This window comes from Lutjanus erythropterus, chromosome 23 (assembly GCF_056507025.1).
Source record: "Lutjanus erythropterus isolate fLutEry1 chromosome 23, fLutEry1.hap2, whole genome shotgun sequence".
In the NCBI taxonomy this organism is placed as follows: domain Eukaryota; kingdom Metazoa; phylum Chordata; class Actinopteri; order Lutjaniformes; family Lutjanidae; genus Lutjanus; species Lutjanus erythropterus.
This window is the reverse complement of record NC_139339.1, coordinates 2493162-2519781: the sequence shown is the minus strand read 5'-3', so window position 1 is coordinate 2519781 and position 26620 is coordinate 2493162. Positions and strand designations below refer to the sequence as shown.

General features: G+C 38.3%; 1 protein-coding gene across 1 annotated transcript; it reads left to right on the top strand.

The window, feature by feature from the left end:
• Nucleotides 1-9016: 9016 nt before the first annotated feature.
• On the top strand, nucleotides 9017-26033 carry LOC146305316 (uncharacterized). Its single transcript, XM_084713082.1, has 24 exons — nucleotides 9017-9377; nucleotides 9518-9647; nucleotides 10971-11108; nucleotides 11352-11503; nucleotides 11808-11911; nucleotides 11992-12181; nucleotides 12747-12878; nucleotides 13001-13144; nucleotides 13998-14133; nucleotides 14313-14463; nucleotides 15423-15559; nucleotides 16865-16976; nucleotides 17426-17489; nucleotides 17998-18201; nucleotides 18302-18444; nucleotides 18630-18775; nucleotides 20237-20358; nucleotides 20498-20595; nucleotides 20925-21061; nucleotides 22167-22291; nucleotides 22615-22760; nucleotides 23047-23149; nucleotides 24071-24207; nucleotides 24968-26033. The coding sequence occupies exons 2-24, from the start codon at nucleotides 9518-9520 to the stop codon at nucleotides 25086-25088; spliced, it is 3072 nt and encodes a 1023-aa protein (XP_084569208.1). The 5' UTR covers nucleotides 9017-9377; the 3' UTR covers nucleotides 25089-26033.
• Nucleotides 26034-26620: the final 587 nt, after the last annotated feature.

Genomic DNA, 26620 nt, shown 5'->3' with positions numbered 1-26620 from the left:
GGTTGGCAAGGGCACTTGTTTGGACGCCCTCATGTGCTTTGCTAGTCCCTCCAGCTAGCAAAGGCACTCGTTTTCTGTGCTTGTGTTCTTGTTAGCCTCTCTGGTTAGCATGGACACTTGTTGTCTTTTGTGTGTGTGTGTGTTTAATTTAGTAGGTTAAGTTAACCCATTTGTTTAGTTTAATTTGCTAAGTTAATTTCACACGTTATTTGTTATTAAAAGAACCTTGTCTCAGTTTTCCTTCATTCTTTTTTTCCCCCGGTTAAATATATTTAATGTCACACCCCTCATCCCCTAGCTCAACTTGGGGGTCGTAACATTTTGGTGGCCCGTCAAGGATACTGAAAAAGGAATAGGACATTGTTACATTGTGTAGGCAAGTTTTCTTTGTGTTGAAGTTGTCTCTGTTTACTGTCATGGTAAGTGTTAGTGCTTTGATGTCCAACCATTGTCTAGCCTTTGTGTATTTGGTGTGTACAACTTCCTCAGATAGTCAGGTGAGTGTCCAGCTAAGCTGCCCTCTAGCTTTTCCATCGGGCACTCTTTTGTTATTTTGCCTTTTTTTTTTTCGGAGCTAATCCTGGGCGGAGATGAATTTCTCCGACGGGGGCAGGCTATTCAGGGTTTCGACCACTGAAGTTAAGCCTATAAGTCGCCTCGAGCCTGGCACGCTCCAGAAGATAGGTAGGTAAAGTTTTGTTAGGCAGGATCTGGGGAAAGTTGTGTGGCTAGTGGGTTTTTTGTTGTAGGGATGTGACAGAGTGCTTAACTTACCATGTGGTACTTGTGTTTCATACTGGGTGGTTGCAGCTAGGCCTTTAGCATCAGTATGGCTCAGTTAGCATTGTTTAGCAGGTAAGGTTGTTGTCTGGCCTTGATGCTACAGTTTGTCACCCAATAAGTATGGCAACTCTTTTGTTTTTGTTTTTGATCTGTGTTCAGTGTTGTGGCACGTACGTAGTGTTGTTCAAACTTGTAGTTTGATCTTATGGGAGGGGGTGTTACGTGCCACAGTGTCTGTGTGGTGCTGTGCTCTCCTGTGCAATCAGGACCTGGTGCTTAAGCCTGCAGAGTGCAGCCAGTAGGCCATTCGGCAGACTACAGTCTGCAAGTCTGTAGTCTAATCCTGCAGCAGCAGGTTAGTCTACTCGTGGCGGTTGACAAGTGCTTTGCTAGCGCTCTCAGCTAGTAAAGTCACTTGTCTTTGTGTTTCATGTGCCTTGTTTACCTCCATGGTTGGCAAGGGCACTTGTTTGGACGCCCTCATGTGCTTTGCTAGTCCCTCCAGCTAGCAAAGGCACTCGTTGTTTTCTGTGCTTGTGTTCTTGTTAGCCTCTCTGGTTAGCATGGACACTTGTTGTCTTTTGTGTGTGTGTGTGTGTTTAATTTAGTAGGTTAAGTTAACCCATTTGTTTAGTTTAATTTGCTAAGTTAATTTCACACGTTATTTGTGTTACTAAAAGAACCTTTGTTTACATTTTTGTCTCAGTTTTCCTTCATTATTTTTTTCCCCCGGTTAAATATATTTAATGTCACACCCCTCATCCCCTAGCTCAACTTGGGGGTCGTAACATTTTGGGGGCCCGTCCGGGATACTGAAAAAGGAATAGGAAATTGTTACATTGTGTAGGCAAGTTTTCTTTGTGTTGAAGTTGTCTGTGTTTACCGTCTCCAGAAGATAGGTAGGTAAAGTTTTTGCCTCAGGGTGTTGGTGGGCTTGAAATGGACAGGAATGTGATGTTTGTTAAAAATCCTCCTGAGTTTTTCAGATATGCCTGCAATGAAAGGAATACCAATGTTTTTCCTTTTGATGTTTTCTTCTCTCTCAGGCCGGTTTCTTTTGTTGGTTTTGATGAAGGCCCAGTTTCAGTATCCACAGGTTTTGAGAGATGCCCTGATGTGCTTTACTTCCTTATCCTTCCCCTCCGTACTGGTTGGAATGTTCTGTGTTCTGTGATGGAGGGTTCTGATGACCCCTAGTTTATGTTCCAGTGGGTGGTCTGAGTCAAAGAGGAGATATTGGTCAGTGTGTGTGCGTTTCCTGTAAACATAAATGTTGAGGCTTCTGTCCTCTTCAATGTGCACTGCACAATCCAAGAAGAAGAAACTGTTGCCTCAGACATCCTCTCGGGGGAAATTGATGTTTTTGTCCACTGCTTTGATTTGGTCCGTGAAGGTTTCAACCTTCTGGGTCATGATTTTGACCCAGGTGTCATCAGCGTACCTGAACCAGTGACATGGAGGTGTTTCTCTGAAGGAGTGCAGTGCTCTGCTCTCTACTTCTTCCATGTAGAGGTTGGCCACTATCAGAGACACAGGTGAGCCCATAGCACAGCCATGTTTCTGCCTGTAAAAACCCCCGTTGAATTGGAAATAGGTGGTGGTCAAGCAGGGGTCAAGCAGGGCACAAATGTGGTCTGCGGTGAGGTTGGTTCTATTGGACAATGTCTTGTCCTGCAGCAGCAGTTTTGTTACTGTCACAACTGCTTCTGTGGTAGGAATGCATGTGAAAAGTGAGGTAACATCATAGGACACCGTGGTTTCATCTGGGTACAATGTTTCCATCCAAAGGAAAATCGTGGCCATGTGTTTGGCAATGTTGCAAGTGACTGAGTTGATATTGCTGATGATGGGTGTGAGTGGGGCTCCCTCCTTGTGTATCTGAGGGATTCTGTAGGTGCAAGGAATAGCTTCTTCCGGGTATAGCCAGTAGTTCAGTTGTCTGTCAGTGGCTTGATCCTTCTCCAGTTGTTGTAAACAGCAGACTAGTTTCTCCTTGTAGCTGCTGGTAGGATCCCGCCTAAGTGTTTCTTTGTTTGACCAGTCAACTGGTCTGACAGTAAGGAAATACTCAGACAGCAGTTAAAATTGTAGAATGTGATTAACATCTTTAATATATGCAGTCATTTTTGTGACAAAGTTTAACATTATCAGTTGTTGATCACTGCTTAAATTTTTCAGACTTGTACATAGATAAGATTTCAATAATTAGTTTTAACCAACTAGTATTTCTTGTGGTGACGTGTAGTCGACTAATCGCACACATTCCTTCTGCTCTGAAGTGCAGCACCTCCGTTATGTCCCGAATGGAGGACACACGGAGGACAACGGTTAGTTCCGTGTGAGGTGTGGTTATTTCTAAGGGATCAGTAATAAGTTACTGTACCTCAAACAGACACTGTTTGTGCACACGTGACAGAACGAAAAAATGTTCAACAAAAAAGATGTCGTCAGAGACGCGCGGGAGCGAGTTATTTTACTCAGTACTTCGCCTTTCACGAGTTCACTGTCATGAATGTAATGAGAGTGCCATCACTGCCAGTGCCAAGTGTAATGGTGCAGTCATGTGCTCCTCAGACAGTCCCAGTTTTTGATATCGGAAGTCATAATTCCGACTTCGGTGTGTGTGTGCATGCAAGTTGTAAAGTGGAAACAACACGTATGTTACTAAGGGACAAGTAGGGGATAGCCATAGCAGAAAATGCAGATACATCCAAATGTATTTTTGGATCAGTCACTGACCTCTAGGATTATTGAAATGCTGATTTGGTGATACTGCTGCTGCTACTAAGATTGTATCATCATTTTAAAAGAAGAAGTGAAGAAATTATTTTTATACAATGTTTTAATGTATTGTACTTTTTTATTTTTACATGAGAATAAATGACAAAAAAATTATAATTGTTCTTGTTGATTTATTTATTTTGCTGCCAGTCACTCTTCTTCTTTTCCTTCTTCTTCTTCGTCTTTAGAAAATCTGCCTTCCCATGCATCAAGATAAACCAGACTTTGCACACAGGTCCAGTCTGATGCTGAATGTCTATGAAAAGAACATTTGGTTGTCGTGGTAAATGAAATTAGATGTGTGTCTTGTCTAGATGAAGTACACAAATTGTCAGAATGTTTTCTTGATAACTGATTTTTCAACATGACTTTGAAAACTGCTTTCAGTGCTGCCCTGCTGATTTAAATGAATAGACGATGAGCTGTTAGAAGAGGGAAAGATCTTGTCATGCTAGGCTATATACACCTGAGTGTAAATAGCAGTGGTAAAAAGCATACTGAAAATCTTTACTCAAGTACAAGTACTGTTACATTGCTAAAATGATACTAAATTACAAGAAAAAGCACTGCTGTTAGATCTATACTTGAGTAAAAGTACAAAGCATTTGTTTCAAACACTACTGAGAGTATTTAGTTACTTTTTAACTGTTGATGTTAATGCCCTCTAGAATTGCAAATTTTATGCATTTTCCTTAAAGATCAATAATCATAAATAGTTTGTAATAAATAATAAAATGTTTTTTGCTCATTTTCAATTTTTTACTTATTCAGCAAATGGCTCCGCCAGACAAACCAATGTTGATTAAAGTGCAAGTACTGCCATATTCAGACTATTGATTAAATATTCATGATTACATTTTCAATTGGTTGAAATTCGATTCTTAACAGGGATTAGTAATAATAATGATCAATCATCAGCGTCCTTAATTGAAACCTGTGCTGCTGTAATGGTTAGTTTTTGTATCATGGTTTTCATCAGTCTATTTGTGATCAGATTATTGGCTACAAAAATGCAGATGAAAGGTTTCAATATTAATTTAAATTGTACCCAGTACTCAATTATGATTTTGAAAGTAACTAAGTAGATTACATAGTGTAATGTATACGTAAGTAAAAGTACAGGCTTGAAAGGTGCATTTAATATTCATGTTGACAATTTTAGAATTTAATGTGTTACATGGGTAAATCTTTTGTAATGATTTCTCTGATCCTGTTATAAACAGTTAATTTTATTCTACTTACATTTAAACAAGAGTGGACTTTGTCTTACTCAAATCAGAGTGTGTATTGATGACATGACTACTAACAACAACAAAAGCATGCACCAAATTCCTATTGGACAAACACCATCATCACCAGCATTTCCACTGTGAAAGGCTGACCAACTCATGAAAGGTTCCATGTCAGTGATGAGCCAAGACCAACTGTTCTGGAAAATGCAGAGTCCATGACTTTGGGCATTTTCACTTGTGTAACTATGCTGCTGTCAAAGAAACTGAAGAACCAGACTGCTTTTAAACATGGTTCAGTGCACGCAGTTTTTTAAAATAAGCTTTGAAAGCATCATGTTATAACATGAGAGATGAGATGATAAAAGTGAGTAAATATTATAACATCCTGCTCTTCTTCTTCATTCCAATATGAGATTATCAGAAGCTCTTTTTAGCATCACTTCAAGCCACAAGAAAAACACAGAGAAGACAAAATCTGATGAGACTTTATTTTTCCTTTCACTTCCTGTTTTACTGAACCCAGGTTGCTGCATTGTTGTCCTGGCTGTCTTTGGCCATGACAGTGGTTTTCCAGCATATTTGGTGTGGTTTTTACTGAGGTGTGGTAATCTACAGTATGCTGCACAACCAGTCTGTTCAGGGACGAAGCTCAGAGAATCAGAGCTACAGTGTGATCAATCAGCTCTCAGGAAAATCTGAGTCATCATTTCAACAGGCCTCTGACACGGACTACATTTGAATATTGACTTTATAATGGAGTGAAGAATAATGAAGAACCAAAGATATTTTTATGGGTTCGCCCTGAATATAATCTCCAACATGGACATAAACACAGAGAGCTGCAGACACCACAAATACGTCATCTACCACCCTGTACTTGGCATTTATTAGTCAAATATTCAACGTATGCTTTTTCTCCCCTTGTAGAACAGGACCTGTCTGTTATGAACTTTTGATCTGTGGGGACTTTGTTTGTAAAACCAAGAACAGAGATTTAAAAAACTGTGACATCATCACAATGTAAAGTCTATGTGCTTAACAGGAAGTTGTGGGTGGAACCAACAGGAGAAACAACTTCATATATGCAGTGGGCTGCATAATCCCCAAGTAAACTAGAAAGCTACAAAACTTTTCTGGTGCACCAGGCGAGTTACTCACATTGGACTGAATAGGTGTCAGCCATGTTGAAAATGAAGCCAAGTTCTATAGACCTGTAAAAGGGACATATATTCACATCTATTAGCTAATGTTAGCAAAATGCCAACTAACTAGCTAGCTAATTTACATTAATAGTTAGCTGGCTAGTTAACTAGCATTTTGCTAACAAGCTAACTTAATATAGTACTATTTTATTGCTTTTATTGGTCCTCGGCGACATCTTTTAACCATCTTCAAAATGTTTTTCTTTTCAACATCGACGAGCCATGGAGCACATCCAGGTACAGGAAACAGGAAACCAGTTTGGTCAAGTGTTGTTGGAGCACAGAGCAAAAAGGGGCGGGACTTAAGAAGGGTCTCTTATGATTGTACACGTCAGTCAGATAGACCTCATCAGAGGTGTTCTTACCTCGAGCCCACCTTCGGTACATGTATGTACACACTATCAGTATGATATTGTAGAGGATGAAGACTTTTGTGATATTAGGATCTCAAATCCTCACGCCAGACAGGTGAACTATCATGCTGCGTGTTTACTCATCAACAATCAGTGTCATTACATAGAAAAAAAAATAATGAAATAGAGGTTGGTGAGTGTCTGCCTGCATCAAAGTGGAAGCACAACTCCACCTAGTGGTCAGAGGTGGTATATCTGACATATATAAATCCCTTATTGAATCTCCAGCTGATGTGTTTCTGACATCTGATACTTTTTAAGACACTATTTTGCTGTTTTAGTCACTTGTCTGTCTGTCTGTTGCTGAGGGAAGTGATGTCTGTCTGCTGATCAGTCACCTGTTACCAACCTGTTTACCTGCTGAATGTTTCAAGCAGGTGTGTTTTTGAGCGTTCCATAACTTTCCCAAATTGTGTTTAGTGTTTAGACAAAATGAGCTCTGTTTTCAAAGTCATGCTTTAGCAATCGTAAAAAACAAACAAACTGTGATATGTCAGTGTTTATGTCCAGGTCACTGCTGATCAGGTTATATCTGTTTCCCGCCAGCTGAGGAAAATGCTCCTGTCACTGCACTCCATTTAGAGAGACAGGTTGTTCAATCTAACAGGGGACAGGGGAAAGTTCCTCATACAGGAAGCAGAACAAATCCTGATATTCTCTCAGTGACGCTGTTATCCAGGAGGAGGATGGAGTTCATGCTGCAGGTTCTGGTGTCTCTTTGTCTAATAACCTTCACAGGTAAGTTTTTTTTTCCTTCTTGACTGAACAGGTGTTTTATTTTTATTTACTTTCTGTTGTTGAAAGAAGTTTCACTGAACTGTCTTTACTTTAAATGATGTTATAAAGGATTAATGTGTTTGACTGTGTTTTTAATCTTGTGGAAGCCCACTGACACCAGTGAAAGAAAAAAATATCGACCATGGTAACTTATAATTATGAGATTTAAAAAAAATCTAAATTACGAGGTAATTTGAAACAATGAAATGAAAACTAACCATTATGAGATTAAAAAATCTGGAATTATGATATAAATATGTATAATGTATATCTGTAAAATGTGTAATTTATCATTGTATTAATATTCTTAACTGTTTCCTGTTCTGTTTTCAGTTTTTGGACTTTCCTTTAACCTTTATATTTTGTGGACAGTTCTCAAATTAATGTAGTTGAGTAAGAAATAGAAAATAGCATAAAATGTAAATAATGAGTACAGAATCTGAGTAAATGTTTTACCTACTTTCCACTTCTGCATAAAAATAGTAGTATGTATTTTTAGATCCATTGTCTCTATCTCTGTGTCTTCTTTGACTCTTTTTCTGTTAGATGTCTTAACCAGTTAATGTGCTGTGCCCCACATACACACTGACTGTTTACACAAACATCCAGATGATGATGATGGTGGAGACATTTTCCTCAGTCAGTGACTTACAGAACACAAACATGACAAAGTAAAGAAAGTGTGACAGAAGTATGAATTAAAAGCAAAAACACAAAACAATGAGAAACTGACAAGAATTTTACAACCAGACATTTTTGAAGTCGGTGTCTTAAAGACTGCAGTGGTTTCTGTTTTAATGCAGCTCTGATAACACAAATCTGAATATTTCCTAATTTTCCTAATTTTAGATCTTTAGTTCTTGTGCAGAGCTGCAATGATTAATCGATTATTAAAATAAATGCCAGCTATTTTCAGAATCAATCAATCAGTTTGGTTAATTGTTGAAGAAGACAAGTCAAAATTCTCTGATTTCAGCTTCTTAAATATTAATATTTTCTGGTTTCTTTACTCCTCTCCAGGGGCGCCGCCAGAAATCTTGGGCCCCCTGAAAGATTAGATAGATAATACTATTAAAATAATATTGATAGCCCTCAAAGGGCCCCCTGTCAGGCCCGGGCCCTTAGAATCGTCCTAACCCCCCCCAGAACAGAACAGAACAGATAAAAAAAGAATTCAGAAGTTGAATTTTAGTGAAATAAAGGTCAGCAGGTTTGGTTGTTTATTTCCCCTATACATAGATCATATTCATTCAACTTCGTTTCACTCTTTATTTCTCCCCTAGTCTGCCCCCCACCACCCTTTAGAGAAGAACCTGTAGTTGCAGAGTTGTTGCATCAGCTGTGTCTAAAGTTCACCTGAAGAAACATTTCATGGTGAAATAAATGTGAAAATATCTCCTTCTTGATATATGAAGCTATAGTCAAAGTCCTTTTGCATGCTGAGGCCTGTAGTTTATTTCTCATCCATTCTGCCTGTCGCTCCTCTCGTGCACGCGCACTCATAATTTCCTTGCCTATTGTGTTATCAGCTGTTCTCCTCAGCTGCTCACATCTGTCCAATAGCACAGCGACACATCTGCAGTCTTTGTAAAAAATCATTTTCGCTCCACCTTCAGTTCTCTCGTGCTGCTGTTACGCGCGTCCCTCCACCTCTTCATCACCACCTTCATCAGCCTCAGACATTCACTGTCCTGATTGAACTGTCCATCTGTCTGTGATGTCCTTTTACGCGTCACTCCTCAGTGCGCACATGTGCATGTCAGGGTACATGGAAAAAAAGAGAGGAACAGGGCTGAAAACTATATTTCTTTTTTATTTGTTCATTTGTTTCAAGCCATAAAATCATGAAAGGAGGAGGGGCGCCTCTCGAGGATTATTTTATTTATTTATTTTTATTTTTTTCTTACCGCCTTTAGCCCTGACAGGCAACAATGTGTAGCAGAGTGCAGGCCTTTATTTCACCTAAAGAAACACAAAGTTCATGTGGAAATTTTTCATCTAGTTCAGAAACTGTGATCAAAAAAAAAACAAACAAAAAAAAAAAACTGTACACAAAGTTTGCGCAACCACCGTGACTATTTGGTTTCGTTTTCTGTAAAACAGCCACATCCAACTGGAATCCTGCAATAAAAACTAGAAACAGAAACTAAAGTGGCACAACTGAGGCACTGCGTCTTGAGCACATCAAGGTAAGTTTGTCCCACCTAAAGTAAACACTTTAACTGCAACAGCTTGACTAAATATTATCAATGAAGACATCACATCATATATTACGAGTAGTAATTAATTCATTTGTTATATTCTGCTGTTTTGTGTGTTTTTTTCTTAGATGGGTGCAATATTCAACTTACTGGAGCAGCACAGACTGCAGTCTTACTACAACAAGTTTGTTGAACTGGGTGTGAAAGATGAAAGAGATTTCCTCGATGGTGTAACAGACGAAGACTTGATCAAACTTGGTGAGGTTACTGAGCAGAACTAAAAGTGAAAGCAACGAGGGATTTTTTGGTTTTTGATGACACCAAAGATGAAATTATTTAAATCGAGTAAAGGCGAAGGTCGAAGGTCAGGTCGAAGGTCAGGTTTAGTTTTTTTAGTCCACAAAACACTGCTGGAGTTTCACAGGAAAACAGTGTTGCAGAATCTACCAAACAATCGAAGTGAATGGTGACCAGTTTTCAAATGTAAAAAAAGAACAACAGAATAAAAACATATAATGTCTCCATTCTGCTCATCTGGTGTAATCCAAGTCTCCTAAAGCCCTGACAAAATCAACTCAACCTTCACTTGACATGAGGGTGAGTAGATAATGACTGAATTTTCATTTTTGGGTGAACTATCCCTTTAATGACCATTGGTTGAACAATAACAGGTCAAGGAGGAGCATATTAAGGTGAATATGAGGGTATGGAGGTGTGTGTGTGGTGCTGAAGAAAACAGAACAAATAAAATTACAGTATTAGTCTTCAGTAACATACTTTCATATATGCATGTGCAACATATTAACAACATTAATATTTATCTGGAAAAAATTAAAATAAAATAAACTGGCTGAGTCACACTCAAGCAATCTAGTTCATACATGACAGAAGTGTGTGTTATTTGTCTGTTGAATAATGAACAAATGAACAAAGCAAACAAAGTTCTGTGGTCAACAGAGCCATCTCGTGGTCAAATAGTGCAACTGCAGTATTGAAAATGGCCACATGGCATTTATGTGTTTATGCACATAAATGTCAAATAATCACCACTCAACCAAAAAGATTCATGAAGGTATTCAGAGTATGAGCCTCAGAATATAAAAACACAAGACAAGTAACAAGAAACATTAAATGGTCATCAGACATGTATATTAAGATAAATAGAATCAATGTCAATACATGAGTTCACATCTATATAAATTAAATAGTAGAAGGAAAATATTAAAGGCTAAGGATAAAGTCTAATGAATTGTTAAACTATGAGAAACTGGTGATTTTTTTTTAATCAAGTATAAACATTTCTAGTTAAGGTTATCTGCAGAAAAGGGAAAATTTTATCCAAGATATTTTGGTGGATACTCAACTCCAGAGTGCACCAGCTGGGGTGAGTATATATATCTGATAAATCAATCAATAAGTGTTGTTACCCGAAGTTTTCTGTCAGGGCTCCTCCTCTGTCAAGAGTGTATCATATCATTATATTATGTTGACAAGACAACACACTCTTCTCCAAATACTTTGCATAAAGCCCAAATATTGTTTTATACTTTGCATTATACCAAGATCATTCTGAATTTGCAGATATGGATCCTGCTCAAAACACAGTTGAAGATCTGATGCTGAGGATCCGTCACATCGAAGGCGTTGATGCAGCCAGAGGCGTCTGTCTCTACACGGTGGATGGAATGCCTTTGACAGACGATCCCTTCTTCAACACATGTAAGTTAAATAAATAACAAAAAAATAAATAAAAACAAATATTTCCACCGTAACACACTGGTTATGTCTAGTAGCTGGTGGAATTGTACAAGAAATGTAAGTACAATACTTTCATTTACACATCATTTTATATAATATCAACATATGCTGTTGAAAACATTTATGCATTTTAAATATTTTACAAATAAATAATGAGTGACTTCTATTTTCTTGGCCAGTAATTTTGAATTTGTTCACCTACAGGGTCGTTACAGGACAGACATATTAAAAGTGGGGATGTCATCTATGCCATATTTACACCAAAGGAGAACCTGAACACAGCTCCTCAAATGTCGCAGCGACAGGTTACAGAAACCCACGGAACTGATACGGTCCGATGCCACATCATGCTCAAGGTGAGTTTATGTACAGCGTGTACAACACAGTGCTGGTGGACATTTTTTTTCCTCAACTTAGCAGCGTCAGAGTCCTCTGGATAATATAAAACACTGTAGGTTTATGTTATGGCAATTGTTACGCAAAATCATGTTTTATCTGAGCTGGTGGGGGGAAAGTTGACATAAATTTGCCAAATACATTAGTGTTAGTTTTCACAAATGTTGGGTGTGTGGCTGTATACAGCCTGGAGTGTATACCCTGGGATCAGTTATAAATATTTTAACTTTGTTTTCTCTCTCTTTTAAAAACTATTTGATTCAGGGAGACTTCGAGGTGACAGTGAACTTGGCTGAAGACACAATAGCAAATCTGAAGAACAAGCTGGCAAACGAAAATGGAATCCCAGGACACGTCCTTCATTACATGTAATTCTGAATTATTGCAATGCTTTTGATCCTGACTGTTTTCACAGGCGTTCTCACGTGTTCATCCATCTTGTTTTCAGAGGTGAACACGGCGGTGGCAACAAATTGGAAAGTTGTGGAATCTCAGACGGGTCGACGGTGCACTTCTCACTGTCCTCGTTTACTGAAGACGTTCCAGACCACGAAGAATTCTTCACTGATGATGTTGTGCCCTCAGTGCAACAAACCCCTAAAGGCATCAGCACCTTGTTGTCTTCACTTTACATCATTGTAAGCAGTGTTCCATGGTATCTCATTAGACATATACTTTTAAATAATATAAAATATTTTCTCAATAACTCCAAGTCTTTTCTTCTCTTAGGATTAGGATTTAATCAGGATCCCCACTAGCTTATATTGTCTTTGCCTTAAAGCAGCACAACACTTTTCCTCTAACACCTCTACAACTGACATTAGATTAAAATGCTTATCACAGAAATACCAAAAGTACATCGAAAGCTGTTCTTGATCTCTGAAGTTTTTTCCCCAGTAGTCAGAATCATTTTAAGCCCTACTGACATTAGTTTGAATACATGGAAGTAGGTTTTTATATCCACCTGAATATATATATATATTTTTAGCAAAAATATGTCGGCAGATGACATTTAACGGTGACTAATTAGTTATTAATTAATTATAGTCCTATGCTCCAATTAATAACACCACAGAAAATTCATATTTACACATTTCATCTACAAGCATATGCCTTTTAGAAGCCCTTTCCCCTCTGTATTGAAAAATAATCATGCACATGACATAGAATGTAATTCTTTTAAACTAACATTTTCTACTCTAGAAAAACAAGGCTCCAGGACTGCCATACAAGAATTTGATTGGCTACATCCGAAAGCTGACCGGATGTAACCCGCTGGCCCAGAGTTTGTATCAGCTGCTCTTGAGAAATGAGATGCTATCCAGGAATCAGAAGGTAAAATAGTTATTTACCTTTTGCATTGAACCTTTTGAGTATTTTTTACAGGGCATTGTTTTTAAATCATTTACCGTTTGAGGAAAAAATTATATTTTTGTTTTTTTTCTTTGTTTCTGTAGATCGCAGTGGTTGAAGGCTTGTACATGCTCTTCAGAGAGCTTTTGCCTCAGCTTGGAACAAAACAAGGAGAAAAGATCATTGAGGACCTCGATGTCTTTGAGTATTCAACGTACTGCTGGGCGTATCTCATGTCAGAGGCAAAGGTATTTCCACATTAGTCTGGAGCAGAATCTGAATTCACACAGGTGATGATGTTTCCAGGCACAGCATTTAACCAGTCTGGCAGAAACAGAATGTCAGGAGTGTCAAGTTTGAAGAAATTCCCGAAGGCATTCTTGAGATATCGAGTTCACAAAAATGGGACGACTTGAAAACTTCATTTCTGTAGGCATAGCTGCTGCCGGCATGGATTGAATTCCATGCATTAAAAAAGGGTTTTTCAAGGTTCTTTACAAATTCTGATCACAGAAGTCCTTCAGCGTACAATCATGAATGTGCACAAAAAAAATTAGGCAGATTGGTTCGGGACTACTCAAGATCAGCTGCAGAGAGTAAGCTGCAGGTCCATCGATCACACACAAATCAAAGATAACTCAAACAGCGACGATTATATTCCTAGTTTGCATGATTGTGCACTTAGTCTTTTAGATTTTTAAAACTTGTACAGAAATTTAAAAGCCTTTGCAGAGACGCTCTTAGCCTTGATCTCTTTTTTTGGAACTGATGTCGTCATAGATACAATTAAGAGATCCCTCGTGTTCAGTTCCATTTATCACAGGCAAATAATACATACATCAGCAACAGCTGTAACACTGCTTGGGGGCCCCCTGGTGGCCTTGGGGGCCCTATACAACCTCATAGTTCGCATATAGGTAGAAACGGCCCTGTCAGCTCATTAGACAAGCTTCTTTTTGTTGTGCATTTTATAAATATCCATGAACATGAAATGTAAATCTGATGACCCTTAAATGCTACCAAAGAACAGACAACACAGATTTCCAGTTTAGTGTTACTGCCCAACGTCTGTTTTATTACCTTCTGGTATTGTTTTGACAGAAAGGGACATCAGAACACGAGAACTATGCACCATGTTCTCTGACGTCTGATGAAGGCAAACGTTTCCGTGATCCAGTCACTGTACCTGGAGTCCCAGGTGTCCTTGAAAAAGCAGTTGTGCTTCAGAAAATCAAAGGTAAATGTGAAATGTGCTGTGGTTCAAAACTACATGAGCAGACCTGCTAATATATGTGCATTCTGCAAACCATTTATGTACAAAACCATTTCACCTGCCAAGGTATTTGCTGAAATCTGTGGATGATCATATATAATTCTGGGCATTATATTTTGACTTTCTCTTTTCTTTTTTTTAAGATGGTGAGAAGATCCCAAACTGCACTGAAGCAGTGTTGAGAGAAACGTATCTCAGCAGAGCCACTGACATTGAGAAAATGTTGCTCAGCGTTCATCCATCGATTAAAACGTTTCATCTCTGGATTTCTCACGACAGCGTGACTGGTCAGAAGTATGTACTATCAAATTTCATGTTCAAGATAAAATTGATAAAATTAATCTTAATAATATAGCAATATTTGTGCAAAAACATAGTTGTCATACAGATTCTCACATATAGTGCACAAACTGTACTTTATCTTTATGTCAGAGGTCTGCAACCTTTATGATCAAAAGAGTTATTTGTGGCCAAAACAAAAACAAAAAGTCTCTCTTTTCCCTGCAAACTTGTTTGGCTTCCATACTGAGATTATGGAGACTCAAGAAGACGAGCCACCTTCAAAATTTAGAGGAAAAGGCACCGAGCTGCAAAATTAGGCTAAATTTTTTAAACAGTTGAAAAATGTAAGAATCACTTTACACTGTAAAAAAAGTTTGCCAGATCTATAACCTTTCAAAATTTGGTCACAGGGAGCTGTGAACCTGATTTGTCATTGTTAAAAATAAATAAATAAATAAATAAAAAATCATTCACTTAAGCTTGAATTAATTTACTGTATAAATTTTTACATACAATTTTGGGGAGTTTGTAAAGGTCAGAAATTTAAGTGTGCCTAAAGGAAAAATGTAAATTATCTCAACAAAAGTTTAGTAGTTTGTAAAACTTTTTTCAGAACTTAAGAGTTTGAGTTGGGATCAAACTCACTTTCACAGACACACAACAATAATAAATGAAAAAACGTTATTTATTTCCATACATTTTTTTGCAAAAGTAACAAGGAGACACTGAAGAGGGGCCAAAGAGCCACATGTGGCTCCAGAGCTGCAGGTTGCAGACCCTCGCCTTAGATCAAGTAATATATTAAATATTGATAATAACTGTCACATCCATGTCTGCTGATCAATATTTTAGTTTTTGCATTTGATTCATTATCAGAAGAGATATGAGGTATAACCGTACACTATCTTACAAACATTGTTGTTCTCCACCTCAACTTGTGTGTGTGATTAACTGATATAATTAAATTACAGCTTTCGCATAAATACTGGGAAGAGTTTTGGAGACATGGCAGAAGACCTGAAAGCTTTCCCTCAACTTAAAGTGACTCCACCACTGCTTTTGAAGGATCTAGGTCTTGAAGACCCGCACCTTGTTTTCCTGAGTGAAGGTACTGCACAGATCTAGATGCCTGGTTTCATAGATCTTATGATGATTTCATAAATGTAGGAGTTACAAGGACAAGAAGCTGTTATACTTAAGCGAATGTTGTTGGACATTACAGTACAGTATAGACTGAAAATCACCATCTGGAGGCTGTTTTTGTCCCATAGCTGCTTCTAAACAGAACATGATACACTCATACACAACACAGTCACATGACTTCACACAAGTTAAGGTTGGTTAAGTTTAGGCACAGAACTACTTTAACTGGATCCAAGGTGGACTGCCCAGCAGGAAGGCTGACAAGCGGAACCACTCTGGAAGACGCCTGGTGGCAGGACAAACTGGAGGGAACAGTCTGGAAGATGGCTCAGAGTCTGAGTAGACTGGCTAGTCCACTCAGGAGGACAGTCCAGAAGCTGAATAGATGCTGAGCAGGACAGCACAGGCGAAACAGACTGAGGGAAGGATAGAGGTGGAACAGGAGGCCTCAAAGCTGGATAGAGGTGAGGCAGGAGACCTCAGACGGCGGTCTAGGAGCAAGGCAGGGGAGTGGAACAGGTCTGGATGGCGACCGCGAGGCAGGGCATAAGGACGGAGTAGCTCTCAGGGACAGGTGTGGAGCTGCTTTGGATGGTGATGTAGATGGGGCTGCTCATGACGCTGGCAATAAAGGAGGCCTTCTGGAGGCCAGCAGCAAAAGTGAGACCCCAGTGAATACCTGCAACATAGAAAGGAGCACTCAGGAGTCAGGGAATGTCAATAGAACCCCTCTGGAGTCCAGCAGGCTGGATGCTGGCAGGCTGAAGTGCAGACAGGAAGCTGAAGTGTCCCCCAGTAGCCAGCCAGCATGCTTAGAGGCTGAATGGCTCCTGGGGAACACTGAGAACCAATCATTATGCTCAAAACGATTCTCAACGAACTACCATCAACCTTATGGCCATAACCAGGTCCACCTCATATACAGACTGAAAAAAACAAGCAGTGAGTCTGGTACAAATTTCTTGTCATGTGAAAGCCCCTTAATAGAGGAGAAGATCTCTAATGTAGGCAGGTGCCGAAATTCAATTCGAGGTCGATTGAAGTCAGAATCTCTGCAGCACTTTGTAGAGGGAATGTTTTGCTGAGGCAGTTGTAGTGGGAGTTAAAACAGTCACAACATGATGAAACTAATTATCATTTCCATCTCTGTATGAGACACAACAGACCTGAGTTCTGAAATGTTTCTCAGCAGGAACAGGAACAGGAACATTTGACATGTGGGTCAGTCTGTCATTCAAATGTTTTTAACAACTATTTTTGTTTTTGGCAGAGAACCTTGGTATCTATTTGAGTAAAGATAAGTTACATCCTGCAAAGATCAGAGTGTATGATTGTCTGGCTGGCAAATACCATAATATGGATGTGGACGACTTGGCAGCAAGGTGAGTATTTCTTAGTGTTCTTAACCCTATTAAAGAAAAAAAATGTTTTTATTATTTAAAGCTGATTCTGGCATTAATACAGTTTGTTCAAATCCTCAACTATATATATATATATGTATGTATATATATATATATATATATATATATATATATATATATATATATATATATATATATATATATATATATATATATATATATATATAACTATAATATCCGTGGCTATATATTTCTTCTCTTTCTTTTTATGAATTGGCAACAAAGATATGAAAATAATTATAAATATTTCAATTAGTTTGACATTTATGTAAAAATATAATGATCCAGAGATATAAGAGGAATCTGCAGTATAAACCATTTATTAAGGTTAATAGAATCGCTATTTTTATATTATATAATATTATTTTAACACTTAAATTTTGTGCATTTTCTTTGCATTTTTCATGCAGAACTGGTGACCAAAGAGACAACTTTTCATTTGTCACAACCAGAACTCCAAAAGAGGCCATAATGGTAATGTTGATTATGTATTGCTTAAAATATTTTAATGACTAACTACACCCAAAAAAAATCAGGCTTAATGCACCATAAATAAGGTTAAATAAGGTTTTTATAAGACGTTTGTGTGTGCACAGCTGTGTAACGATGCATCATATGGTGAAAAAAGTTATCCAACACCGATCCATGTGAAAGAGTAATTCCTCCTAAACATTATAACTGGTTGTGCCACCTTTTGCAGTAACAGGTGCAATCAAAAGATTCCAATAACTGTAAAATCACTATGATACCAATGGTCAACCCTTCAGTCAAGTTGCACGGTGGCAGGAGCATTTTGATCCATTTGGGAACATGTCTCCCTGTAATGTGGTGTATTAGAGTATGCAGTGTAACATTTTTACAAAACAAGTGCTGCTTCAAGATCTCAATCAAAATATATGCATCTTTCAGGTTGTTCTTCATTTTGGATGAGAAAGTAAATAAAATGTACAGTTCAGTAATTTCTTGACTTTAATTTCATCAGGTGCTGATAGACACGAGCTCATCCATGAAAAAGAAATGCTATGAAGGTGTGGACATACAGAAGATTCATGCTGTTAAAGAGCTTTTTGGCAACTTTGCAAACCGGACCATGGCTTACGATTTCCATCATGTCATTGGCCTCATGAAGTTTGACTCTGCAGTGGAAATTATCCACACATTCACAGAAACACTGGAGAAGTTCAAGGTATCTATCTATCTATCTATCTATCTATCTATCTATCTATCTATCTATCCATCTATCCATCCATCTATCCATCTATCTATCTGTCTCTTTTCTTTTCTAGGAACAAGTGAACACCCTTAAAGCATCCGGAAAAACTAAGCTGTATGATGCCCTACATCAAGCAATGCTTGAGTTGGAAAAAGTCAAGACGTTTCCAGACTGTAAACTTCGCATTCTTTGTCTCACAGATGGCTGCGATGTCGGGTAATTTTTCCTCGTTCCTTATCTTTCTTCAGTTTCCTATTTACTATGATACCACTGCCAACTTGATTTAGTCAGTTACTGTAAATATTCTGTCCCAATGAGCTCTTCAAAGTTTGCCACAGAAATATTACACACCTGCACATTTCATTACGTTTGCTCAGACTATATTCTTTGTGTGTATGTAGGTCCAGAAACAAGCCAGAAGTTGTCACAGCCAACCTGATAAAATCAAACATCATTGTGGATTCAATTATTCTTGCACCAGAGACGGAGAACAAGAGAGAGAATGTATTGCTTAGTGAGATTCTGTGTGGAATCAGCCATGCAACAGGTACAGTATGAAAACCTCAGTTGAAAGTTAAATTTCTTGTATCTTGAGTCATTTAAAGGGACAGTAGAGTATTGTACTCTTACCTGCAGTCCAGTTTATCCATCTAGATTATCCATCTCTTGGAGATATCAGGACTGGATGACACTTGCTTGTGGTGCTCAAAGCACCAAAAAATACATTTTAAAATTAAGAAATTATGACCCAGTTACTCATGTACCCATATTAACCATTTTAAAGCATATCAAGACAAGAAGCAGGAGGCGATGAAACAATACAAAAAAGACAATGTGTAGAAATTCTTGTGCCAGCTAAATAACATTCAAAAGATGGTTGACGGTAAGAATACAGTGATGGGGGTGAGACACACTGAGACAGTCACACAGGACGTGAATTAAAAGAACCAGACTAATGACATATTTTGGCCAAAGCTAAGAATAAATAAATAAATAATTGAATTACTTGTCTTCAGAAGTAGACAGAATGTTTATACACCCTGGTCTACATACTCTATGTTAATCTATGAAATGTTCATGTGGTGAAAAAACATATGTTGTTGTGATCAGTGTGGAGGGATTACTAAACCAACAAACTGAAGAATGGATTGATAAAAAGTGTGTTCAGTTTGGTAGTTACTACTACCACTACTACTACTACTACTACTACTGATTGGTTGCCAATTGTCAATAAAGCAGGCCACACCCAGAATACACTATATGGCCAAAGTTCAGGGGACACCTGACCATTGTACCTACATGAGTTTGTGGGACACCCCATTCTAAAACCATGGACTTTAAACTGGAGTTGGAGCCTCCGTTGCAGCTATAACCACCATCACTCTCCTGGGAAGGATTCCACCTAGATTTTGTGTGTCTCTGGGAATTTGTGACAATTTAGCCAAAAGAGCATCTGTGATGTCAGGACAGGACGAGAGGACCTGGCTCGTAATCTGTGTTCTAACTCCTCCCAAAGGTGTTCAGTAGGGTTAAGGTCAGGGTTCTCCCGCTATTAGCTGAGCCCAGATTCTTTCACCAGATAGCCAAATGATTAAGTGTGATTTATCACTCCAGAGAGCACGTTCACTCTGCCAGAGTCCAGCTGGTGTGGCGGCTTGCGTGCAGCATCTTGGCCATGGAAACACATTTCCCGACACAGTTCATGTGCTGATGTTGCTTCTGGATGCAGGTTCAAACTCTGTACTGAGTGATGCAACAGATGATAGGTCACTTTACACGCTACATGCTTCAGCACTCGTTGTGGCACTGACTTGTGAAAAAGGTGACATTCTATGATGTCACAGAGCTCTTTGACCACAGAGATTAATGCCACTGTGTCAGATTTTTGTACCTGTTAGCAGTGGGTGTGGCTAAAACACCTAAACTCAACAGCTGATCATAATGACGTTTGATAATTTGGCGTAACTCTTTTTAATTAACCCTTTTTTTGATTCTTTAATGTTTTCAGGGGGTTGCTGTTTCAAACCAAAGACAAGCAAAGATGGTCTGAAGCTGTTTGAGATTGAGACCGTTCTCTCTTTGGAGTTGAGGAAACCCAAGACCAAAGCTGACCCATCATCCATCACAACAGTCAGTTATCAATTATCATCTACAGTTCTGTTTGAAGTGCTCTGAAATTAAGACACCATCACGGTAATCAATTTAAAATATGTATCAACTTTGCACATTAAAATAATATGTTTGTTATTTTCCGTCTGATATTTTTCAGAGTTTTCTGAAAGAACTCTCTGCTACCCGTGGGTATGATGAGTTTCCAGAGGCTGTGTTGCCAAGCCAGATGAGCAGTAAAGTGACAGTAACAGCGAGGTCAGCAATCTCATGCCATGGCTATTGAACAAAGCTGAGGATAATTTTATTGTATAGCTAAGTTTATTTATGTTTTGTCAAGCACAGAGGTGAGTACAAAGATACAATAGGAGGAGGAGTTTCGTTAAAAACTGTTGATGGTTAATCTTCTACAGTAATAACTGACAATAGTTTTAGCACTTCCAAAACTTGTTGAGGTGCTTTCAGAAATGAAGAAGGCATTGTCACACTCAGGATCTGTTGTCAGGCTGACTGAAGGTTTTCAAATGCTGCAGTGTAAAGTGTTACAAGACTTGTACTAATAATGAGGCAATAATTTTTAAAACTAGTGCTCTGAAAAAGAAGATCCAGGACGCCAAAACTGCACAATTAAAGGAGAGGGACAAACGCATCCTGCAGGAGCTGAGGAGTCTCCACTGTGACCCACATCCCTACTGTAGCATCTTCCCATCAGAGTCAGACTTCAGTAAGTGTCTCTTCTGTCATCAAAATGTTTCCACGTTGTTCTCTAAATGTTGACATTGGATAGTTTTTTTGTGTGACTTAGCAAGACTTCACATACTGGAATGTATAAACAGGTTTCCATCCACAATCAAGGTTGTGTGTACAAAACATGCATGTTGAAAAATCTACACAGTTTCAGCTTTCAGCTGTTGTCAAAAATATGCTCACATAGCTGAATATTTTCTTTGCAGAAAACAGAAAATAGAAGGAGCCATTTAGTGTAGCCTGGGAACCAGAAGAAACAATGATTGACAGAGGAATCTGGTCCAGATTTGAAAAGTCATTCATCATGCATTTAATGCCTCTGATTGGTTGTAGGACTATCAAATTACGTTCAGTCATTGCAACGTCTCAGGCTCAACTCAGATCAAACTCTAAATTAGCTTATCAAAAATGGATCAAGATTATGTTAATACATTGCTCACCTCTCACCTCAAACATTCTCAGAAACATATTTTAGTGATGGTTTAGCTGTATTAGAACAAGACCAGATGGCTGTTTTGTGTCAGACTTTCAAGCAAAGGCTCCCAAAACAAGGGTAGAACTGTCAAATCAGGTGGTGTTGATCAAATATAGATCAAGATTATGTTACTACATCACCTGTTTTCAGAGACATATTTTAGTGCACTGTTTAGCTGTAATACTACAAAGGTCTGGCTAACTAACACTAGCTTACGAGCTGCAGTAACTTTACCTCCAGACAAACCTGTTAGATCCCACTGCATCTGTATTTGTTCTGTGGGGGTTTGAGGAGGAGGATGTGGGCTGATGAAGAATCAAAGTGAGTCGATGACAATGCATCTCACTCTGGCTTGCTGTCTCAGTTGTAAGCCGGGTTAGCTTAGCTCTTATCCTGGCTTTCTTCCGCGATCACATTGGGTGACTCGTCTCAAGACCCACTGCACTAATCAAATCCCTGCGCCTCCTTTCCCCATGTTAATGAGTGTATTTCTGTCATCTGTCATGTGGATATACCTGCTGTATTTCATCATCTGACCAATGTTTGCTGGGATGTACGCTAAACCTAAGTGTGCTGACTTTTCAATCTTATTTCTGAACGTTTTCAGCATTCTGGAAGATTCTCATGGAGGGACCTCCTGACACACCTTATGAGAAAGGAACCTTTGAGTTGTTCTGCCAGTTTGGTACTGACTACCCAGTGAAGCCTCCACTTGTTCGCTTTGTCACACGTGTATCCTTTCAAAAATGTACAACATATTCAACCTCATTCAGAATACAAACCAACGCACTTGGTTAATCTTGACTTAAATATGATAAAGGTCAGTATTTTATTATTTACAAAATGTTTGCATGTATGAAAATGTATGTTTGGGATGTTCAGGCTATAAATTGTTTCCAAAAGACTGTTAGTGAGTAAAGTAAATAATAACATTTGAGAATGATGCAAACAATGATTCTCTACTGTTTCCTAAAATGCTGCTTTAAAGAAATACAAAGCAGCACAAATTTAAATAGTTATATACTGCTATGTCCTTTTTCTTAACATGAACAAAGATGTACCACTGTAATATAAACAGTGTGGGACGCATCTGCCACAACATATTTGACCGGAACTACAACGCCCAAATCACCATGAGAGACATCCTCAATGCTGTGTATGGACTGCTCATCATCCCTGAGCCTGATGATCCACTGGACAGGTTGGATTCACTTCTATGATGCACACATGTATTCAGTTTTAAGCCTTATCACAGGACTGAGCAGGTATTTGTTGTTCATGATGGATCCACAGGTGGTGCCGGAAAATTAGATCTACATTTTTACTGGGACCAGTCATGTTCATCTCTCTGCGTGTCCTCCGGAAACAGTTTCAGTTGTTGTCTGATGACGTGCAGCTTTTCTGTATTTGGCTTTGTCATGTTTCCTCACTTTACAATGTTTTGCATGAGTTTTCTTAAATTAAAAAATGTGTCTGTTTTATGGAAGCATTCTGGCTGAGGAATTCCTGACCAGCCGTGATCAATATGAAAAGGAGGCCGAAAAACACACGGAGGAAACTGCTGGTCAGTCATGGGATGATAAAGAGAAGGTAAATGAACAATAGTGTTCTGAAATGTTCTACATGGGAAAGACAAGAAAGTCGGGAGATTTGATAAATATAAATCGAAGCAATGGTTCATTCAATCCATCATGTCACATTTAATGCAAAATTGACATTATTTGAGATGTTTTTGTTCTGACAACTTGACATTAACCAAGACAAAAACGTCTTTGTTGTGACAACTTGACATTTCCCCGGCCATGTTCACTGAGGTAAACCGGTCTGGCCAGAGTCAGCTTGCCAGCTGCATGGTGGGTCTAGCTACGTCTATAATCTGGACTGGAGATCCTGGGTGGACCGGGACAGAACGTGGCTTCTGAGAGCGACAGTTGCTGACCGAGCTAATTAGCTAACACCAGGTACAGATACCTGCAGACAGCAGTTAGCCTACTTTAGCAACAAGTAAACTAGCTAACTGCTGTTGGTCCATCAGGTAACTCTGTAAGCTAAGTCATGTTGGTACTGAAGCTAAAGAGTTTCTTTAAGTCTGATAATGTCAAGTTGTCATAACAAAGACATGTTTGTCTCGGTTAATGTCAAGTTACTTCAACAACGACATCTCAAACAATGTCAACTTTGCATTAAAAGTGACATAACTGAGCAAATAACACTTAATGACCACAGTCATAAACATTCATAAAGACTCTATGACGTGGTTATGGCACATGGTTATGCTTATGCACATCCCTTCAAAATAGAAAATAAAAATAGAAATTATTCTTAGTAATATAAGGTCTAATAAATAAGCAGGCAAATGCAGATAGTAAAAAACATGACAGACCAGGGTAGAAATCTGTTACACTAACTAAAGGCTTTATGATGTATATATTTATGAAGAAGAGGTTATAAACCACATTAACTTAACTTACATCAGTATGACATGTTGATATTTACTGTCTTACTTGAAAGACATTGGTGGATCCTGGAAACCAAACTGTACCCCCACATCTGGTCTGTCCACTCACCAACAAGATCTTTGTTGATCCGGTGGAGACCAAATATGGGACAGTGTACGAACGAAAAGCCATTGAAAAACACCTGAAAAGGTAAGTCTGTTTTATTTTATTTTAATCCCATTAAACATTTATTCTGCACACGACACACTGAAATGTCATTCTGAGCACAGAGCACAGTGTTCACCTCCTTTTTACAACATAACCAAGCAAACAAAAAACACAAAAAGAAAGTACCAGTGAAATATAAGAGGTAGTTCTCCACAGTCAGTGTGTTACCTACAGTAGATGGAGGTCGACACCCTCAGTTTGGAGAAGCAGCAGGAGAAGCAGCAGGAGAACTGCTGTATGAAGCTCAGCTGTGTACAGCTGTGTACAGCTGTGGACAGGATCAGCAGCAAAATGTAATTTTTAGACAGCTAAAAAAAAAAATCAGTATCAGTTTAAGTTATTTGTCTGGAATATGATAAGAGTCTGGATTAAGGTACAAGCACACTTGAATACCCTCCCTGCTACATCTTTTTTATTATAATAATCCTGATTCATGTATTAAATGTGGCCTAGAAGAAGGCACATTATCCCACTGCCTGTGGAGCTGCCACAAAATTTAATATTCATATATTAAATTTATATTCTGGAAGAGGTCCTACAAACTATTTGGGGTCTTATTTCTATTAGGTTACCTGTCTGAGACTTTGGTGAATCTGAACCAGCCAACTTTTCGAACACCAACTGATGGTTAAGAATTCAGGCTTTGAAAACTTAATCATCTTTTAAAAAAAAAAAAGGCTAAGAAAGGTTCAAATCTGTCACTCTTCCTTGTATTTTCTGGTAACTGAATGTTGTTTTACAGGAACAAATATGATCCAAAGGGTGACCCGACACAGAAGCTCACCAGAGCTGATCTTAAACCATCCAATGAAATGAAGAAAATGGTGATGGATTTCCGTTCCAAACAAATTCAGGAAAAGTAGGAACAAAATGTTGATGTTGCAGCTGTGGAGTTTTACATCAGAGTGACAGGCTGCAAATATGGAAATGTGGAAAAATGAAAAAATCAGTTATTCTACAGATGCAAATTTATGTTGTTCAGTTATCACATTATTACATGAAAATGTTCTTTTAAATATTTTACCATTAATTACTTCATGCTTTGACTTATGCACAACAATAGTTATGAGAAACTCATACAACTGTAATTTTCTGTCAAGTTTCATTTCATTTGAATGATTAATGTTGAACATTCATTGGACTGTTGCACTGTCAGATCGAATATGCTCTTTAATAGCTTAGGAGTAAAAATGCATGCTAAAATATATTTTTGAAGATATTATTTGATTAATATTATGCAACTTTTAGGGGATGCTCCACCCCCAAAAGTCACAGGATTATAATCTGCTTTCACTGCCAAATTGACAAACGGGTATTTTAATACTAATTTAATGTTTTGTAGTCCTGCCAGAAATGTCTTATGATCACGTATAATTTAGAAACATACATTTTTTTTGTTTTTATCTGTAACTAAAGCTGTTCAATTACACTGTAAGTTCTCTGCCATTATACCCGAGCCTTTAATTTGTACAATGAGGAAATTAATCTGAATCAGACTGATGATGACGATGACGACGACGACAACGTTTTTTTTTACATGGTTTATAGACACTTTTACAGCTAGAAGCCATGCAATAAAATCAAATTTATTTTTATATATCAAGCACAAATTCACTCTTGTTGCCCTCAGTGCTTTTGTGATTTAATTAATTTTTTATACTGAATTTGGCTCAAAGGATATTGGGTAGAAATAACAGAGAACTCCACTGTTGCTGATGGATAAACAGCCACATTTGTTGATTACTCTTGTTTACGGTTTATTGGATACAAATGCTTATTGTAGAATAAAAGTAGATGGTAAAAATTAATTGTGCTCAATTCACTTTTTTACTTTAAAAAGTCTGCTGGCTTGGCAGAGGATGTGTATCATGGATATATCAGCCTGTTCATTTCCTCCTGACTTGCCTTTTCCTTCCTCTCTAACTTTCCTCTTAAAGTTTCTAACCGTCTGGAGCTGAGACAAACTCCAGGTATCATGTACTGTACATTTGGAGCTGGAAATGTCTCAACATTTTTCCCCTGTTAACTATTTCTGGTACCTGTTCTTAGGTGATTCTCTCAGCGGTCTGTCTCTTCACCTGCACTGAGCGGAGCAGAATCCCTTTAATTCCGGCTCTGGTCTTTTCTCAGAATCAATCAATGATAAAACAGTAAAATATTGGCTCACACTTCTAAGAACCACAGTGGAACGTTCTCTTACTTGAAGGATGCCTTACTCAGGTCAGGAATGCAGGGGTGTCGCCACCCTCTGTTTGGGACTGTGCACAGCTTTCTCCTTAAGTTTGTTATCGATGTATTTATTTGCTGATAATGCCAATATTGCTGTAGATATATCTTCAGTAAAGTTTCACAAGCGAAAGTGTTTACTGACATAATTTCCAGTAAAGAGAAAAGA

What these genes read in the sequence shown, in the direction of transcription:
- LOC146305316 (XM_084713082.1), top strand. Translation starts at nt 9,518, where the DNA reads ATGGGTGCAATATTCAACTTACTGGAGCAGCACAGACTGCAGTCTTAC. An exon ending in GATGCCACATCATGCTCAAG is followed by an intron (nt 11,504 to 11,807) that starts GTGAGTTTATGT and finishes TATTTGATTCAG; the next exon opens with GGAGACTTCGAGGTGACAGT. An exon ending in GACAGCGTGACTGGTCAGAA is followed by an intron (nt 14,464 to 15,422) that starts GTATGTACTATC and finishes ATTAAATTACAG; the next exon opens with CTTTCGCATAAATACTGGGA.